The sequence below is a fragment of the Branchiostoma floridae genome, chromosome 17 (assembly GCF_000003815.2).
Source record: "Branchiostoma floridae strain S238N-H82 chromosome 17, Bfl_VNyyK, whole genome shotgun sequence".
Classification (NCBI taxonomy): Eukaryota; Metazoa; Chordata; class Leptocardii; order Amphioxiformes; family Branchiostomatidae; genus Branchiostoma; species Branchiostoma floridae.
In genome coordinates this window covers 14,996,326-15,015,608 of record NC_049995.1, presented here as the reverse complement: position 1 = coordinate 15,015,608, position 19,283 = coordinate 14,996,326, and the positions used below count along the sequence as shown (strand labels likewise).

Sequence of the window (19,283 nt, the reverse complement as noted above, 5' to 3'; positions counted from 1 at the left end):
GAAAAAGAACGCAGCTGGTATAGCCCAGCCAAAATCATATGTTATCCTTCAGAAGCATAATTACAAATTGGGGAACACGATCAGTTTGCAACCTGACATTTTTTTTCAATTTTAAAATTTTACAGGTTGAACCCATCAAACTGTGTTGGTATGTGGATCTTTGGTGACACCCACAATGCTCACGTCCTGCGCAGTGATGCCCGGCAGTGGATCGACTTCAAGTTCGACATTGTCCAAAAAGAAGAGGAGTTTGTAAACATGGACAAGGACAGACTCGTGGAGATCGTATCATCGGATGGGCTGTATGTGGAGAGAGAGGAACTGGTGTTCCAGGCTGTCATGAACTGGCTGAAATATGATGTACCAAACAGGAAACAGTACGCAGCAGGTGGGTTGAAATCCTCATGAAAAAAATCTCCTAACCTTTCTCGTGTTAGCACACTCTATGAAATGTGAACTGGCTCAAATAGGATGTGCCGAAAGGAAATAGTACGCAGCAGGTGGGTGGGGATGTTATACTTGTGGGGTTGTGGATACCTAGACTTCAATTTTTCTGATTTTGTGCCCCAGTGCCTTGGGAAAGGCACTGCCTCCTCATGGCCTCTTCTAGTAAAAGCTGCAGCTTCTGTCGCTGTTCATGAGTATTCAGGATGGTCTTCAGTCTCACATGAGGACCCTCGGCAAACAAATATGCCTACTCATCTGTCAACATCGACAGGAGAATCCATCACCTTTTTTTTAAAAACAAACCGACCCTTTTTAAATGTTGTTGTTTCCCCTACAGAGTTGCTGAAGCATGTCCGGTTAGTCCTCCTGCCTCCTGATTACCTGTTTGACCGGGTGGAGAAGGAAAAACTTGTGTTGACCAGTCCAGAGTGTGTCCGCCATCTGGACAGGGTCAAACACACAAACAAATAAAAATGTTGTTGTTTCCTCTACAGAGTTACTGAAGCATGTCCGGCTTGTTCTCCTACCTCCTGACTATCTGTTTGACCGAGTGGAGAAGGAAGAACTCGTGATGTCCAGTTCGGAGTGTGTCCGGCATCTGGACAGGGTCAAGAAGTTCCACATCCTGAAGGATCGGCGCAACCAGCTGGACCTCAATACCACTCCTAGGGCAGGTGAGAAGTATTATTTACATCTTTGTCTAAAGAACCATTAAGAATATACAATATGAGCGGTAAGCATCTTCTAATAAAAATGTCCAACTTGTTAACTTTCAAAAAATAAAAATAAAATCTCAACTTAGACAGACTTTGACAGGAAAAATACATTGTTATTGGAAGATTCTATGTGATCTGTTCTTTGACAGTCATTTCAGTAACTTTTATTTCACCGAAAATTTTGTTTCAAAAAAATTAATGTAGGTGTACGGCAAACAGTGTAAGAGCTGATAAATGTCATTTCTTTTGTGTAGGAATGTTCAAGACCGATGCCATCGTCTGTGTTGACCTAAAACCTCACGAGAACTCAGAGGGGGGAGATGAACAACACATGGTGGACTGTAAGGGGGTGAAGTCTGCCATCCTTAATTGCTAGCCTACATTCTTACTTCTCTTATGTACATTCTTGCTTTTCTTTAGGAATGTTCAAGACCGATGCCATCGTCTGTGTTGACCTAAAACCTCACGAGAACTCAGAGGGGGGAGACGAACAACACATGGTGGACTGTAAGGGGGTGAAGTCTGCCATCCTTAATTGCTAGCCTACATTCTTACTTCTCTTACGTACATTCTTGCTTTTCTTTAGGAATGTTCAAGACCGATGCCATAGTCTGTGTTGACCTAAAACCTCGTGAGAACTCAGAGGGGGGAGACGAACAACACGTGGTGGACTGTTACAACCCCATAGAGAAGAAGTGGGCGTGTCTGCCCCCCCTTACCCAAGTCTGTGATGAGGGGGTGAAGTCTGCCATCACTGATTGCCTTGTTTTTTCATCCCCAATAGGAATGTTCACAACCAATGCATGTGTGTGGACATAAAACCTGGCACAAGAACTCAGAATGGGGACACAAACAACACGTGGTGGACGTAAGGGGGTGGAGTCTGCCATTTTATTATTATACTGACTGCCTTCTCAACCTTTCTTCTCTATAGGAATGTTCAAGACGGATGCCATCGTCTGTGTGGACCTAAAACCTCGTGAGAACTCAGAGGGAGGAGATGAACAACACGTGGTGGACTGTTACAACCCGATAGAGAAGAAGTGGGCTTGTCTGCCCCCCCCCCCCCCTACCCAAGTTTGTAATGAGGGGGTGAAGTCTGCCATCACTGACTGCGCTGTTTTTTTAATCCCCATTAGGAATTTTCAAGACCGATGCCTTAGTGTGTGTGGACCTAAAACCTGACACAAGTGCTCAGAATGGGGACACAAACAACACGTGGTGGACGTAAGGGGGTGGAGTCTGCCATTTTATTATTATACTGACTGCCTTCTCAACCTTTCTTCTCTATAGGAATGTTCAAGACCGATGCCATAGTGTGTGTTGACCTGAAACCTCGTGAGAACTCGGAGGGGGGAGACGAACAACACGTGGTGGACTGTAAGGGGGTGAAGTCTGCCATCCTTAATTGCTAGCCTACATTCTTACTTCTCTTACGTACATTCTTGCTTTTCTTCAGGAATGTTCAAGACTGATGCCATTGTCTGTGTTGACCTAAAACCTCGCGAGAACTCAGAGGGGGGTGACGAACAACACGTGGTGGACTGTTACAACCCCATAGAGAAGAAGTGGGCTTGTCTGCCCCCCCTACCCAAGTCTGTCATGAGGGGGTGAAGTCTGCCATCACTGACTGTCTTGTCCTTTCTTCTCTTCAGGAATGTTCACGACAAATGTCATTACCACTGTGGGCCTGAAACCTTGCAAGAACTCGGAATGGGGACACAAACAACATATGGTGTAAGGGGGTGAAGTCTGCTATCACTGACTTTTTTTATCCCCATTAGGAATGTTCAAGACTGATGCCATCGTCTGTGTTGACCTAAAACCTCGCGAGAACTCGGAAGGCGGTGACGAACAACACGTGGTGGACTGTTATAACCCCATAGAGAAGAAGTGGGCATGTCTGCCCCCCTTACCGAAGTCCGTGATGTTTCCTGGGGTGGTGACTACCCATGACAACGTACTGTATGTAGCCGGGGGAACCTACAAGAATGAGACAGTGTCCAACAATGTCTACAGGTACAATCATATGATATGATCTAGATCTTTTCCTGTAAATATAGAATACAACACGGTGTATTCCGTATCACCAGAGGTATCAGCCTGGGACCGAGGGTGATGCGGAATACACCGTGTTGTATTTCATTTGTCATACCCACTTGATAAAACCCATGTTTTGATGCGAAATGGACCATAAGTTGAACAAATTTGGTGCCCTAGAACAAAAAGTGTTACAACAAGAAGGTTGTAACATTGTACATTGTCTGTTAATTCCATGAAACTGTGTACAAACTTACCCCTCAGACTCAAAATCTGTTTTTATGTCTCAATAGGTTTGCATCATTTTGTCTTTGGTAAATCTTTTGTGGCACTTTTGTGGTGAGAATACAATGTACCGGTAGCAGTGAGAAGCAGCACTCTAGTCAAAAACTCTGAGGAAAATGTCTCATAGGCATCGAAACGTACGAAATACAAGCACTGGTAGGTGAGACTTTACAGGTTGGGTAAAAGAAAACTCCAATTATATACAGTATATGTTTCTCTACCTTACAGTTATGACATGCACAAGAACGTCTGGGTGCAGGAGCCATCCATGCTGCATCCTCGCACACAGTTTGGGCTGGTGGCCAATGGGTGTCATCTCTACGCCATAGGTATGTGGTATACATGTATGGCTTTTAGCTAGGATTTTATTATATGGAGTCCAAATTCAATTTCTAAGGTATCTTGAGGGGCAAAAACACTGTGAAAGGGGTCACAGTGAAAGACTGTGACCGCAAAGGACCTAGTGGCATCCCTGGTCAATCAGAATTTCATGTTTGTCAGAGGATCTGCTCCTCAGTGTAAGAGAGTCTAGTGCGTCAAATTTCTTGTTATCTTAAGAAAAGCACGTCCAGATGACGTCATGACGCATGCCTGGCTAAAAGCCTGAGTGTATACATGAATGGTAGCATGTGTAGTCCAGTGGTTAGTAGCCCTGCCTCTGTAACTACAAGCTGTGAGTTGAAATGCTAGTTGAAACGTCTGACCGCCTTTGCCGTATCTTATAACCTAGATGTCTAACCTTCATCGAAGATCACTTTCCTTTGTTCCTTTTTTTTTTAGGTGGGGACAGTAATGGCACAAGCCTCTCCAGTGTGGAGGTGTACAACACGTTTACCAGAGAGTGGAAGGAGCTTTGTCCTCTGCCTCGGAAGATGCGATGCCACTCAACTGTCACACTCCACGGTGTCATCTATGTCCTAGGCGGCGAGATCGAAAACGTGCTCATGCAACGAATGCTCTCCAATCGTGTCTACAAGTACTTGCCAAAGTTTGACCGCTGGTTTGAGGATCTTCCCATGCAGATTCCCCGCGCCCTTGCTATGGCAACGGTGCTAAACAATGCGATTTACATCATGGGTGGGTTCGCAGAGCTCACGCAGAACTGGCTTAGCTTTTCCGACCCAGAACACGTCCTAAGTGCGACCGAAGTCTTTCGACCCGAGGAGAACTATTGGTCTTTCGGGCCGCATCTCCCAAAGGAAATTTGCGCGGCAGGAATTGTCACTTTACAGAACAAGATATTCATCCTTGGTGGAGAGGGTGAGGGTGATTTCTGGAACCATATTCTTATGTATGACCCAGAGCTTACGTACTGGACGCAGTTGCCGGACGTTTTGCCCGAGTACGTGAGCAGTTTCGGCTGTGCGGTGGCGAAGTTTCACAATCTTGAAATGATCGAGGGAGTCAAGTGGTACAAGAGTGAAGAAATGCCATGGATGTCTCAGAATCAAAGGGTTGTGGGACTATGATTACATGTAGATGTAGATAGGATTGTATTATATTGCCACATAGAAATACATTGTGCATGTATCTGTAAAAGTACCATTATCACATTCAAGAATGTATGGCAAGAAGCCAGCCTTATTGGAGGCTGAAGTTTTTTATGCTTAGTAGGATGGGATAAGCCATTAAGTTCTTGAAATCTAAGACATCTTAAGCATAAGTGGAAGTCCTTAGGCTAACATCTTGAATTTTCACACCACACGAATGCCCTCTAATTGCAAATATTTATTCATCCAAGTATTAAGATAGTATATTAGCCAAAAAGGCTCAATACAATCATGTATATCAAAATAGTACAGACATTAAATATATTTACCTCCTTTTAAGTTTCATCCTTATTGGTTTCTTTTGTATGTGTGTTAGTGTTTGTGTATATCATACACATGTACACCATAATGTGCAGATCACGATGTAGAATGGTCCTGACAACTAGAACTTTTAATTAAAATCTCCTAACAAACTAAATGTAGAATAGGATATTTAAAATTTACTGGAACTTTAATTAAAATCTCCAAAGAAACTACCGTAAATTAATGTAAGATTTATAAAACAAACTACTAAGTAGAACTTTAAAATCTCCAACTCTAATACACTACAGGTACAAGAACATTATTCCCTAGCAAAATTAACTGCAATATCATAATAGTTTGTTATTCCATCCCTATACTCTATAATGTATATCATGTCTTCATGTAACCGAACTGTCCTTGTAGGAAACTCCTTTTCTGGCCAGGGGCTGGCATGGGCATCATGCCTGGTGCCGCGCCTCGCACTGTGGAGTTCCTCGCTGGAGCACTAGGGGGCTCTGCTGTGCTGTAACTGCTGTTCTGTCCTCTCTTCGAAGCCTTCCCTTGTCTTCTGCCCCTTCCAACAGTTCTGTAAAATTTGGAAAATTATTGTATGATTTCAGAAATCATGAGCAAGAATGTAAAGCTTTTGCTGCAAGAAATATTTGCTTCTTTGTCTTGCAAATATTACGATAGGTACATTGTAAGCCATCAATGCAGCCTTTAAATTTTGTAAGGTAAATGTTTGATAAGCAAGAAAGCAAACATTTTCTTTTAGTAACTGCAACAATACTTAATATACAAATGCAACTTTCCTTTCACAGTCGCAGCATCAAACATTAGTCAACACAGAAAAATAGAGCCAACAATAAAAGAACTCCATTGATGGAATTGAAAATACTTGTGTCATTTAAATGTCCAGACAAGTGAAAAGTTAGTTCAGGCAAGTAAATTTTCTATGTATTTCCCTAATATAGATAGGACAAGTAACTTTTAGAAAACTTGTCCAACCCTGACAGTGTATCGTATCTAAGACCACAACACAATAGTTACCCTTGCTTCCTGGACTGCTTGATCCGTTTATTCCGAGCGCCACCAGCGCCCCCTCCTCCCCTTTTTCTCTTCACCCCCTTCCCCTTGTACTGGTACTGGTTTCCTTGGAAGTACGGAGAGGCACTGGCTTGTGCTGCAGGTTTGGCTTGTGGCTTCATTGTCACTTCTGTATGAAACAGAAAGAAGAAAAAAATTTAGACAATTAGATTTGGCAGACTTCACCCCCTTCCCCTTGTACTGATACTGGTTTCCTTGGAAGTACGGAGAGGCACTGGCCGGTGCTGCAGGTTTGGCCTGGGGTTTCATTGTTACTTCTGTATAAAACAGAAAGAAGAAAAACATTTAGACAATCAGAGATGGCAGACTTCACCCCCTTCCCCTTGTACTGGTTTCCTGGGAAGAAGAGCACACAGACACATACAAGACAAAGCTTTATTACATATTTTAGAAACCTCTACTCCAACTTTGTACATACTAGTTTGTACATTGTTCCGACTACATGTAAATTTGTACCATCATTTTTCATGCGAATAAAACGCTAAAGCAAAACTCCTACAGGACTATAGTATATGGGAACAACCATAAATATACCTGGGTTATTCTTCACAAAGTTGTCAATAACATCCAGAAACTGTGGGCCAAACTTGTACAGCTTCCTCTCTGACACCCCGTCTATCTCCAGCATATCGTGCTCGTTGCGAGGAACTTTGCGTGACATCTCGCGGAGGGTTTGGGGAGGGAAGATGTGGTGGGACTGAACGCTGTTCTCATTAGCGAGGTCTTTGCAGAGGGACTGTAAAACAGAACGGAAAAACATGCAGATATTAATGGAAATAATCAAAAGATTGGAGCAATAGAACAGTGGAATGGTGTAGAGCTATGCGTGACATCTCTCGAAGGTTTGGGGTGGGAAGATGTGGTGAGCTTACACACTGTTCTCGAGCACTAGGTCCATACACAGGGACTGTAGAACGGAATGGAAACACAGACAAGTAGAAAACAGAGGTCCATACAAAGACCTCCTTACCATAGTAAGAAAAGAAAACTGAAGTGGCACAGCCACATGTCAGTCATCGGGACTGGCCAAAACTATCATGCAGGGAACCGTCCAGGGAGGAAGAAAGGTGTTGGCAGCGTAAGAAATAGCAGCTAGGATAATATCAGAGAACGGATAGCCATGACACATTAAGAAAAGCAACAAAGCAAGATCATAGAAGGGTGGAGAAAATGTACAGTAACTAGAACTTGCCCTAAAGAAGATACATACTATTTATCAACTCTTGAGTTTTCTAAGTAGAACTTTATTAGGGCCTAGGGAGCAAAAGTTTTTATTTTTATTTCCCCTTTCCTAGGCTTTGTTGTATACATGTACATTTGTCATTATTCAGACTCTTTACAAATAGCAAACAAAATCATATCTATGAGTATGAGTGCTCTTGCTAACAATCAACTATTAGTAACCAACCTGTAGCTCGATGAAGAGTTTCTCCCAAACAGAGGCGTTGCTGTCCTGGTTCTTGGCCACCACTGCCCGCTGACCTGTTCTTCTGATGGCAAGGTGCACCTGAGGCAAACGAAAAGCAAGAACTTGTTCAAGCAAACACTAGTCTTTGTATATCAGGTTGCTCATATTGTTATAGGGGATTGGGAGATTATTTGATGTCAGCCTAGCCTAATGTGAAGGAGGGGTGTGCACTCCAAACTCTCGTCTACTGGCGCACTGAGTCCCACAGGGACAAGAACTGCCACGTGTAAGATGACCCCAGCAGATGCAGGTTTGTTGTTTGGAGTCTCCGTCTGACTTGGGAGGACTCCCGACCAAGGAGGCAGGGGGTTCCTCCTACCCACCCACACCTATATCAGTGTAAACAGCTGAGTGTAGAACATCAATCTAACATCAATCAAAATACATTTATAAAGCATTTGGTTTTACTATGAATACAAATGCATGAAGTTCTTACCTTCATCCTCCCACTGACCACAGCATCAGCCTTCAGTCCCAGCCGCACGTACGCCACGACTTGTTCCACACGAGGAACAACATGGAGGTCTTCTGCCAAGACTCCTTCCGTCACGAGCTTCCTCATAAGTCTCTCAGCGTCGTGTCTCGAGAAGGCTGCTCCATAGTTGTATAGGGGGTACTTGTGGTGGTCTGTGTCCATGATCTTCTTGTTGGATGAACCTAAAATATTAAAAGTTGAAATCGTTGTAAGAAATGAAACAAGTCTTTCTTATTGAATGGGGTTAATGTCGTGAGAAGGCTGCTCCATAGTTGTACAGGGGGTACTTGTGGTGGTCTGTGTCCATAATCTTCTTGTTGGATGAACCTAAAATATTAAAAGTTGAAATCGTTGTAAGAAATGGAACAAGTCTTTCTTATTGAATGGGGTTAATGTCGTGAGAAGGCTGCTCCATAGTTGTACAGGGGGTACTTGTGGTGGTCTGTGTCCATGATTTTCTTATTGGACGAACCTAAAATAGGGAGTTTAGAAATCATACTAGTAAGAAATGGAACTAGTTTTTCTTGAAACGGGGCTTGAAGTAAAGGAACATGTAGCCCTTACACTGGGAACAGATACTCTGACAGCAATTTTCCCCTCTGGCTACCTTAGAATGCACCATTTTAAATAAAAATTATCCAAAACTCTGCACCAAAGAAGGTGGATGCCCCCGGCAAAAAAAAAATATTTGTACCTGTATCCCTTACCGCGACTCACCAAGAAATTTGGACTTCCTATAATAAAATCCTACCTAAAGAGTGGGTTTACCGGGTATTCAAAACAAACAAAAAGAGGGTGCATTACCTTTGAAGACATCAGTGACGTGCAGTAGCGTGTAGCCCTGTACACCCCAGCCCCTCCTGCCACCACCACCGCTGCTGTTCCCACCGACACTGCGTACAAACTCCACCACCATCTTCGCTTCTGTTGTCACATCCTTCATCTCAAACGCACCCTGGGAAGGAAATTGTGATCAGTCAAATTGTGAGCACTCTAAATGACTCATAAACTCATAGATGTACAGGGCTCGAAATTCGTTTTTGGGATTAGGTGCACTGGTGCACCCTGCTTTAAAAATTGGGTGCACCAAAAAATTTTTGGGTGCACAACTTAAATTTAAGTAGAATGTAAAAAAAAAAAACTAACAACAAAACTTAGTTACAAGCTATCAAATTCTTAAACAAGTAACATGCGTTTTTATTATCTTTCTAACACTTAGATGTCAAGAATATGATGTATACTAGTGTACTTGATATCTTTCCATACACAAACCTAAGAAAATATTTGGGTGCACCCACTGAAAAAAATTGGGTGCACAGTTCCAATTTTGGGTGCACCTGGGTGCACATGCACCCAGTATTTCGAGCCCTGATGTAGATGTGTCAATTACTGAGTATCTTAAACCAGCACAGACTAGAACAAGAAATAGTGACAGTCCTTCATGAAATTCATCTCAAATGCACCTTGGGAAGAAAATTATCATCAGTCTTCTTAAAACTTTGTCACACTGAAGTAACTAGGGGTCGGTACCAAACTACAAAACTGTTTTTGTTGGAGCGGACCGGAAAAACGGACATGAAAAAAAACAAACAATGGGCCGGATTTTGGACTGGTTAAACAAATAAATAGACAGATCATACTGCACAATGGTAGCAGATGTTCAAATGTTTTGGGGTTTACCAGTCCAAGAAAATAACAAGAGCAAAGTAGAAGAGAGTGGATTATGTCAATTTTACCAAGTTTCTACAGTCAAAATTGGTCTAAGTCAACATTGAGGCAGTCAGGATACTCCACCAAACAGAATCCGTTGTAGCCAAATAGACCATTCTTTTGAGTAGTATCGCCCACTCAAGTTTCACAAACAGTTTATGTTATGTCCTGGTTCAGATCCAGACCTGATGCCCCCTATGCTGTAAAAAAATCCTGGCTAGAACCCTGTTCTTGGTGAAAGTAAAAAAAAAAAATTCTTCGTACCTCAAGCTTGCAGTTGTCGCAGGTGGTCCTCGGGTCGCTGGTGCAGAGTTCAGGGTTGAAGTCTGTTTCACCAAAGTAGTGCAGTAACTGGGCACGTCTACAGTCTGACTCGTTCTCACAATACTGAACCATGCGCAACAGGTTGTCCATGTGGACCTTTCTCGATTCATAGGTCGCTTCTTTGTCCACTGGATGGTTGGAGGACAAAAAAAACAGTTAGTTTAACAGTCACACATTTCTTTTTTTATTGCTGAAGTAGTGGAGTAACTGGGTTTGTCGACTCCTTCTCACAGTACTGAACCATGCGCAGGAGGTTGTCCATGTGGACTTTTCTTGATTCATAGGTGGCCTCTTTGTCCACTGGAAAATTAAAGCGATCAAAAAAAGTTAAGCACATTTGTGCATTAATACTGGATTAAAAAAACAGTGCAGGAGTATTTTGTAGCAAATTATCAGAAGGCATGTGGACCTCTCTCCACTCATACATTTGGTCGCTTCTTTGTCCACTACAGGTTGAGCCAGAGAAGAAAACTAAGTTTAACACATTTCTGGATTCATAACTGGATTAGAAAGTGAAGGAGCAATCCGTGGCAAATTGTCCGTGTGGCCCTCTCTCCAGTTGTAAGTTGTACAATAGGATTCATAACTAGATTCCCCAAAAGGCTTTTTTTTCTTGCTCCATAAGTAGTTTCATTAGGTTGGTATGACACTGAATAACACAACTTTGTGTAAATAAAGCCTTGGTTGTGTAAAAAGAGTCTCTTTATTCAAAATAAGGAGTTGCTTGAAAATGAAAACTTGTGAGGACTTACTGTGTATGAGCTTCTGCATCCTCATCTTGTCATGATAGTTGTAGAACAGGATACAGTCAGAGGCCTCTCCATCTCTCCCTGCTCGACCGGACTCCTGGTAGTAACCCTCAACAGACTTCGGGAGGGAATAGTGGATCACGAACCGCACATCCGGCTTGTCTATCCCCATCCCAAACGCTATTGTGGCACAGATAACCTACAGAGAATACAACAGGGCAGTCAGACTCAGAGATGGCAGACTTCACCCCCTCCACAGACTTGGGCAGGGAGCAGTGGATCACGAACCGAACATCAGGCTTGTCTATGCCCATCCCAAATGCTATTGTGGCACAGATAACCTACAGAAAGACAACAGGCAGTTAGAGATGGCAGACTTCACCACCCCTGCACGACCTGACTCCTGGTAGTACCCCTCAACAGACTTCGGCAGTGAGTAGTGGATCACAAACCGAACATCCGGCTTGTCGATGCCCATCCCAAATGCTATTGTGGCACAGATAACCTGAAAACAGTGAAAGTTATTGGTTAGAAAACCATCAGAGAGAGAGACACACATACATGTGCATGCAGAATCCCCTAACATCTAGCTTGTCTATGCCCATCCCAAATGTGGCACAGATAATGTAAAGGAAAAACAACAAAACAGTCAGAGATGGCAGACTTCACCCCCTGTAAGGACTTGGGTAGGGAGTAGTAGATGCATCAATGACGAAGCGAACAACCGGCTTGTCTATGCCCATCCCAAACACTATTGTGGCACAAATAAGAGTAAGAATTCACAACAGAAACATTTACTTTTTCTCCTAAGGGAATCAGAAAGACACATACACACAGGTATAGACACACACACGCACACACACACACATATGTACAGACACAGACACAAACTGAAAGTGTAACAGTTGTGTACCTTGTAATGCTCCGGCCACAGGTCCTGAATGCGGGCCCTCTCCTTGTCACTCATGCCAGCGTGGTAGGCACAGGCAGAGGTGCCGTTCCTACACAGCTCGTCAGACACTGTCTCACACTCTTTTCTGGACAGGCAGTACACGATGCCGGTCTTGCTACGGAACCTAACATGCATAACAGATATTTGAGAGGTGGCAACCTAACTTGCATTGCAATACCAGGGCTCAAAATTAACAGTGTTCCCATGGCCAGGGGGCACCAAAATTTTGCTAGGGACAATTCAGCTCGTCTGAAACCGTCTCACACTCTTTTCTGGACAGGCAGTACACGATGCCATCTTGTTGCGGAACCTACAGTGTATGAAATTAATAATAAATATTTGAGCGGTGGTAAGGGCTCGAAATTAATAATGTTAATACGCTGGCCAGGAGTCAACAAAATTTGTCTTGGGACAATTTGGCTCATCTGACACTGTCTCTCACTCCTTTCTGGACAGGCAGTACACGATGCCGTCTTGTTGCGGAATCTAATAAAGGCACAAGATCGGCGTCACATCGACGGATTTGAACCCAGGACCTTATACAAAATGTAGGCTAAACACCTTGCTGTTACCACACCTCACACAAGTTCAGAACAGAAGTTTGAGCGCTGGCAATTCATAGATACGTTAGTCTCTATGCATTACTTACTATTACATTACATTAATTACATTGTAATTTGTATATGAATCCATACCATTATGTAACAGTTGTACACATGTATGATGAGCAAATAGTATTACATTTTTTGGAAAGTTTGCCAGCATTTATTATATGTTCTCTGTTGTCTGCTCGAATTTTGTACAATACAGTCTCTTCTACGGTGTAAAACTAGGCTGCAACACTTTAAAGTTTATCATTTAAAGAATGGTGTAGGATATGAAAAAAAAAAAATACCTGGAGTTGATGAGTTCTAGGACCTCTTTTGTGGCAGACTTGACCTTTTTAGGCATGACAGAGTAGTGGAGGTTGGTTCTGTTGAAGCTTTGTACAAACCTGGAGAACATAATTATGGACTTAGTCTGTTGAATGAACTGTCTAGTTTCCAGCATACATGTAAAAGTCTCGTCTTGAATGTTGAACTTCCTTGATCTTGCCTGTAAACTTTGACAACATTTTGACAACCATGTTAGAACTTATGCCAAAAAGCAGTTACCGATACTCAAGCAACAAGCAAGTGTCACTGACAAAAGGTAGTGGATGCTACCTGAAATGCCAGACCATTGCCAAAATTGTTGCTAACAGCTATTTGGAGTATCTTATTACCTACATGTCTAGCCTCCAACAACACATTGAATTGATGTAAATGCCAAAACAGTTCTGCTATGTTGTATAATCAGCACCGAAAATTAATGTACTCCCTGCCATTTGCAGCAAAAGTTGTGAATAGCAAAGAAATACAATGCAGAAAATGGACAAGTATATAAACTGTATTTCTTGTTATGTAAAGCTTTTATTGAAAAGAAGTTATGTGTACACACCATCTTGGGTCTGTCATGCCCAGCTGGTGTAGGATGTCCCTCCGGACGCGCGGCGTGGCCGTAGCGGTCAGCGCCATCATGGGAACACCAGGAAAACTCTTCCGAAGGACACAGAGCTTCTTGTAGTCGGGACGGAAGTCATGCCCCCACTGGCTTACACAGTGGGCCTCATCTATTACAAACCTGGGATAAAAGAGATATAAAATATACATGTATTATGTCATACCTGGGCCGTGATAACTTTCGATACAGGTGTTCCGGACCAGGTGATAAAAAGCAATATCACACAGGCTTCCATTGAATAATTCGAACATACTCAGCGCACGCTGAGTACGTCACGGTCGAAAATTTGAATACCTGATTCGGCCGTTGGAACAAGGCTGTTGTAACAATAAAATCCAACACGGTGTATTTCGCATCAATCTCGGTCTCCTGGACATACTTTACCTCTGGACAAAGAGCTTGACTGAATAAGTTTTGGTCCATTTTGTGTTTTTGTCTTTTGTATCATACTCAAATGTGCTTCAAATTTTAATTAGATAAAGTGATTAAAACACACCTGTCCAGCAATCCTCTCTGGTACAGGCTCTTCAGTGTTGAGAGGAGCTTCTCACTGGAAGAAACCTTCTCAGGAGTGACGTACAGGAGTTTTGTCTGAGGAGTTCTCCTGGCCAAGATGTAACCATAAGTTCTTGATGTAGAATCTTAATAATAAAGTGAGTAAAACACACCTGTCTAGTAGACCTCTCTGGTACAGGCTCTTCAGTGTTGAGAGGAGCTTCTCACTAGAAGAAACCTTCTCAGGTGTAACGTACAGGAGTTTGGTCTGAGGAGTTCTCCTGGCCAGGTCCATGTACACACCTGATGCCACCTGTTGGGACAGCTCACCAGACAGGTGGGCTGCTGGCACCTGTAGAAAAGTAAACAAACAAACAAATGGATGGGGTATTCAGAGATGGCAGACTTGACAATCTTACCCATATTGCTTGTAAACGTTCCAGTCTCGCAGACAAAAATGTCAGCACTGAGGTTGAATGGCAATGCTAAACTGTGTGTGATGCAATTTGTGGAAACAGACAGACAGACAAACAAACACACAAGCAGGCAGACAAACACACACAAGTAAACACACACAAGTAAACACACACACACACACACACACACAAACAAACAAACAAACAAACACACACAAAGTTGTAACCTTACCTCCAAGCCATTGAGTTTGGAGACCTGGTCCTGTATGAGGGACTTGAGTGGTGAGATGACGATGGTGACACACACACAAACACACACACTCACACCAAACAAACAAACAAAGTTAAAACCTTACCTCTAAGCCGTTGAGTTTAGAGACCTGGTCCTGTATGAGAGACTTGAGGGGTGAGATGACGATGGTGACTCCACCACTCACGATGGCAGGGAGCTGGTAACACAGACTCTTCCCTCCTCCTACAAAAACACACAATGTACAGTTAACATTTACTATGCACTCTCTACAAGGTTCTCGGCAGTGCAGTTGATCATAGGGGCAAAATCGAGTTCTGAGGCCAAAAATCTAGTTTAGAAGTAAGTTGCGACAAGCAAAATGTAGTTGCACAGCCTAAAAGCGCAAGTCTGTCTTTCACACGCTGAAATATCCCAATTCAAAAATGTCTCTACCAACAGACTAAGGACTAAAGAAAGTTAGCATCACACTGACCTGTAGGCATGAGTATAAAGCAGTCTTTCCCCAGCAGCGCAGCATTGCAGGCCTCCAGTTGGTTGGTCCTGAACCTGTGCAGACCGAAAACCTTGTTGAACAGGCTAGTCATCCGTGAAGAGTGGGGAAAGTGGGTACCGTTGAACTCTGCATTTGGGTCTGGACGTTTTGGGGCTTGGCTCTGAGGGGCTACATACAAAGAAGAACAAGGCAGTTGAAAAAAATCAATTTTACCTTATTAACCATGCTTCTTTGTAACACTGTCTCACAGACAAAACTATTAGTAGACGCACTGCTCAAGGTTTTGTAGCAATGATGCACGTACACGTACAGAACACGATACACAATACAAAAGTATGACTAAAAGACCAGAAATCACACAAGATGTGAACATAATCGTTCTTCCCTTATGAAATTCATTGAGCAATGTGGCAAATATTTAGAGTCTCCTTTGTCGCAGCCTTTGGTGGAAAGGGGTGTGCCATGCAACACAGGTAATCAAAAACTTTCATGCTAACCTTTAGAGGCAAGACCAGTAGAAGTGCCGGCACCTCCCCTTGCTTGAGGAGTTGTAAAACCAGCTGCTGCAGGAGTCTTGCTTCCTGATACAGTAGCATTTCTGTTGGTAGTGTCTGTTCTAGTCCTGCTGTTCTCCATCATACTCTCATCCTCCCATTCTTCCCAGAAACTCTCATCGTCAAATGTCTGCTCTGCGGTGTGTCCAGTATTGTTACAACTACTTCTGTTGTTTGCAGCGTTTGTTGGAGTTTTAAATGGTGGCTGGAATGCTTGTGCGTTGCTGTTTTGGTGTCTGCTATCATTCTCTGGCTGTTTTGAACCGCCTTTGCCATTTTCGTAAAGACTCAATCCATCGTTTTCGATCTCGTCTAGACCAATGTCATCTACATCCCAGTATTCGTCCTCGATTTCATTGTTTTCATCAGGATGATCGTTGAAAGTTGTTTGCTTATTGTGATGATCTTCACTCTCGCTTTCCGAGTCTTCAATCTCAACAGCGTCTTTAGGGTTACACCAAGTTTTGGATGTGCTTCTTAAGGTATTGCTATTGGTTGTAGAATACTGGGGATTCTTAGTATAAGAATTAGCCTGTGCAGAGGGTATGTCATCATCATAAAAGTCATCATCGAAAACAGGCTTACTTGTAGAGTGTGTGAAGTTGTAAGAAAGAGTTGCGCTGTTGGTTGGAGTAGGCAGGCTAGAGTTTGTATCTGAGTTAGAATTCACACTGAATTTCCCATCTTTATTAAAAGAGGTTGGAGTGTCCAGAAACCCAGGTCTTTCCTTAGCTGTGTTTAGGAGGGATGCTTTTCGATCCTTTGAGACATCAGGAGAATCAGTGAACTGAAGGGGAACCTTTACTGCTGAACCAGGAGATTTTGAACTTGACCCGAAGGTTCTCCTGAAATTGAACTTTGCCCTTTGGCCTCCTGACCCAGAGTTCAAAGGTTGGGGGTCACAGCTCATTGCTACAGTTGATGTACTTCTTGTGCTATTGTTGTTGTCGTTGTTTGGAGTTTTGTTTTTGCTTCCCACGAAAGGAGAGTCACCATTTCTTAAGGCATTCCTTTGAGGAGAAAGTGCTGTAGGGATGTTACTTAAGTAGCCGGGTACTTTCTCTCCCCGTTCCTTTAGGACATTCTCCATCTCCTTACTCTTGGCTGTGAGCTGCTTTCTGTGAGGGAGACACAAGACAAAGATAACATAAATTTTGTGATGTATGGCATGTTTACATTTCTGAGTGTATATCTATATATTAGGGAAGATCCAAATGTTCTGAGCCTTACTATGATACAGAATTTAGAGTTGGGACTAAAATGTTTGCCGTTATTTCTTTGCATGCAGGAAGCAGCCTTTCAAAATGAGTGAACAACAGGGAAAAAACTTTGACAACAAGGAAGCCAGAGCTGATTTCAGATTTTGATTTTGATTTCAGATTTTCCCAAGCTAATTGTCGATTCAAAAGTCAAATTCAAAGAAAGCAGTGAAGACCCCATGACTGTAACTCAATTTAAGTCAAAAGAGCTGACTTGAAATGTTTGTACCTGAGGCTGCTACACTGTGTGATGGCATTCATATCCACTGTTGGCAGTGAAGTCAGTACTGAAAGTGGCAGCTGGTCGAACACTCCACACATCCGCTCCAATACAGACAGCCGATAGCACAGCAGGTCATGTAGGCCCTGGTGTAGCTGGGACGATGCAACCTGTGGGCCATGGGGGAAACAACAAATGAAATAGTGAATGGATGGATAGATGATAACAAGGCAGTCAGGGATGGCAGACTTCATCTTATATCCACAATGCATTTTAACAAACAAATAGGAAAAAAAAATAGTAGCCTCTACCAGGCTGCGCAGATCGCTGGTCAAATTATAGAAATTGGACAAATAATGTAGTCAATAGTATGCTAGGGGAGTTGGCTGGCCATAGGAGTCAGTAGGCAACCTACGGATCCGTGGAGCTTGGTAGAGGCTAAAAAAAAAATTGCAGTACTGAGCATGTATGGCAATGCTTGACAGTATATTTGGAATCACAGAAACAAACACATACACTCACACAATCACAATCACATTTTGATACACATACACACACAAGCAAACAGACAAACACACATGCAGACTGACATATACAAAAATACAGACACACACAGGATTTTCAGTATACTATTATAGCAAATCACTTTTTCATAGCAAGAAACTCTCAAAGTAAGCTACGTTGAAAACACTCACCTCCTTGGCATCTGTATACAGCAACGGGTAATCAGAAACAGCTTCAATATCAAAGTCAGCATGTGCTGTTCCAGTACTCCTCTGTCCTTCAGCCTGTTTAACTGCACAGCTGTTGTCTCTGACCTTGACAGCCTGTGCTGTCCTCTGCTGTTTGGTGCCTGTTTTGACGGGTGGAGTTCCGGGCACTGCGTCTAAGTCTAACATCATGGCTATGGAGTCGTCCTGTTGGCTGGAACCGAACATGTCATCTTGGCTGCTAGAGACTTCCATTGCTGTCCAGTTTGTTTGTTTGTCTGCAAAAAAGAATTTTTAGGAAGTTGCATTAAACTTTAAAGAAAAAACAAAAGAAGTGGGCAGGGAATTCAAGCAGGTGGTTAATTTCTGATATAGAAATATTGCTAATTTAGCTTCATACATACACAAATACACTGTAAATTGATGTTTTTCAGTGTTCATTATTAGTTCTGATCACAAACATCCTCTAAAAATTCAAGAGTGATGTGGTTACTATTCTCTATCTTTCTTACTTTTATCAATGTCAATATATCATATATCAATGTATAAAGTATACCATGGTCCTCTCCTGTTGTCTTGGGCTGATCACTTGCCAATGTGTGTGTATCCTTCCACTTCAGCGCCTGTTTGCACTCTGTGCCATCAGTCAAGTCTATCACTGACTTGGAGCTGTTGTACTTTGCAGCAACAGCTTGCTGGACTTCTGGCTGCTTAAGACAGAAACATGCCAAATTTTCATGCCGTTTAAGTGGTATTTCATATTACAGATCCATATTAGACTATTTCATCAGTGTTATATGTAAGTGTAGAAGCAATATTGAAGAAAATCCATGGCTAGGTGGGCAACCTTGGCTGAATGTAACACCAAACAAATGAAGAAAGACAGAAAGAAAATCCCACCTTAGTGTTGCCTTTAGTTCCAGATGCCTTGTTATGCACTGGTGAACATGTCTTTCTTGGGGTTGGGAGGTTGAAATCTGCAACATTACAAGAAGAAAAATTCACAGTCAAAATAATTTTTATATAAGTGGAAAAGTATTTTTAGATACTACAAATAGATTGTCAAAAACAGCATACATGATAAACCTGGCATATACATGTACTAGGAGCTACAACTGATTTGTACAGTTTACACTTTCTTGATTAAGGAGGGTGGAGCTAGTAGGATGTTCTAACCTGTGGATGGTTCAAAATCGTCCAGGTCGTCCATGGGAGGAGAGTTCCCGAAGTAACGCTCCCAACGGCGCTCTGCAGGCATGCTGATGGAGTCATCAC

At 42.7% G+C, this 19,283-nt stretch overlaps 3 protein-coding genes across 3 annotated transcripts in view; 2 read left to right on the top strand and 1 right to left on the bottom strand.

Moving 5' to 3' along the window:
- Positions 1 to 1,527, top strand: part of LOC118404353 (kelch-like protein 24) — a gene marked incomplete at its 3' end in the record, with an annotated part of 6,794 nt that extends 5,267 nt beyond the window's left edge. Inside the window, exons 3-5 of the mRNA XM_035803422.1 lie at positions 126 to 388; positions 942 to 1,121; positions 1,418 to 1,527. Coding sequence (XP_035659315.1) covers positions 126 to 388; positions 942 to 1,121; positions 1,418 to 1,527 — 553 coding nt within the window. The remainder of the gene's footprint in view (positions 1 to 125; positions 389 to 941; positions 1,122 to 1,417) is intronic.
- A 1,402-nt stretch (positions 1,528 to 2,929) lies between these two features.
- LOC118404046 (kelch-like protein 31) lies at positions 2,930 to 4,984 on the top strand. The gene is made up of 3 exons (XM_035802999.1): positions 2,930 to 3,182; positions 3,717 to 3,817; positions 4,269 to 4,984. The coding sequence occupies exons 1-3, from the start codon at positions 2,950 to 2,952 to the stop codon at positions 4,955 to 4,957; spliced, it is 1,023 nt and encodes a 340-aa protein (XP_035658892.1). The 5' UTR covers positions 2,930 to 2,949; the 3' UTR covers positions 4,958 to 4,984.
- A 217-nt stretch (positions 4,985 to 5,201) lies between these two features.
- On the bottom strand, positions 5,202 to 19,277 carry LOC118404352 (Bloom syndrome protein homolog). Its single transcript, XM_035803421.1, has 19 exons — positions 19,185 to 19,277; positions 18,909 to 18,985; positions 18,565 to 18,718; positions 17,994 to 18,286; positions 17,308 to 17,468; positions 15,763 to 16,937; positions 15,245 to 15,433; positions 14,876 to 14,994; positions 14,277 to 14,455; positions 13,546 to 13,728; positions 12,962 to 13,060; positions 12,028 to 12,190; positions 11,118 to 11,313; positions 10,306 to 10,493; positions 9,136 to 9,286; positions 8,293 to 8,513; positions 7,797 to 7,895; positions 6,923 to 7,124; positions 5,202 to 6,497 (listed from the first exon to the last, which is right to left on the bottom strand). Exons 1-19 carry the CDS (start codon positions 19,264 to 19,266, stop codon positions 6,328 to 6,330), a joined length of 4,101 nt encoding a protein of 1,366 aa, XP_035659314.1. The 5' UTR covers positions 19,267 to 19,277; the 3' UTR covers positions 5,202 to 6,327.
- Between the last annotated feature and the right edge of the window lie 6 nt (positions 19,278 to 19,283).

Bases quoted from the DNA above. Each gene is read 5' to 3' on its own strand.
- LOC118404046 (XM_035802999.1), top strand. From the start codon at position 2,950: ATGTTCAAGACTGATGCCATCGTCTGTGTTGACCTAAAACCTCGCGAG. The intron at 3,183-3,716 runs GTACAATCATAT...TCTACCTTACAG, and splicing joins GTGTCCAACAATGTCTACAG to TTATGACATGCACAAGAACG. The intron at 3,818-4,268 runs GTATGTGGTATA...TTTTTTTTTTAG, and splicing joins GTGTCATCTCTACGCCATAG to GTGGGGACAGTAATGGCACA.
- LOC118404352 (XM_035803421.1), bottom strand. From the start codon at position 19,266: ATGCCTGCAGAGCGCCGTTGGGAGCGTTACTTCGGGAACTCTCCTCCC. The intron at 14,995-15,244 runs GTCAGTGTGATG...GTGTTTTTGTAG, and splicing joins CTTTATACTCATGCCTACAG to GAGGAGGGAAGAGTCTGTGT. The intron at 13,729-14,276 runs GTGTGTTTTACT...CTTTTATCCCAG, and splicing joins CAGAGAGGTCTACTAGACAG to GTTTGTAATAGATGAGGCCC.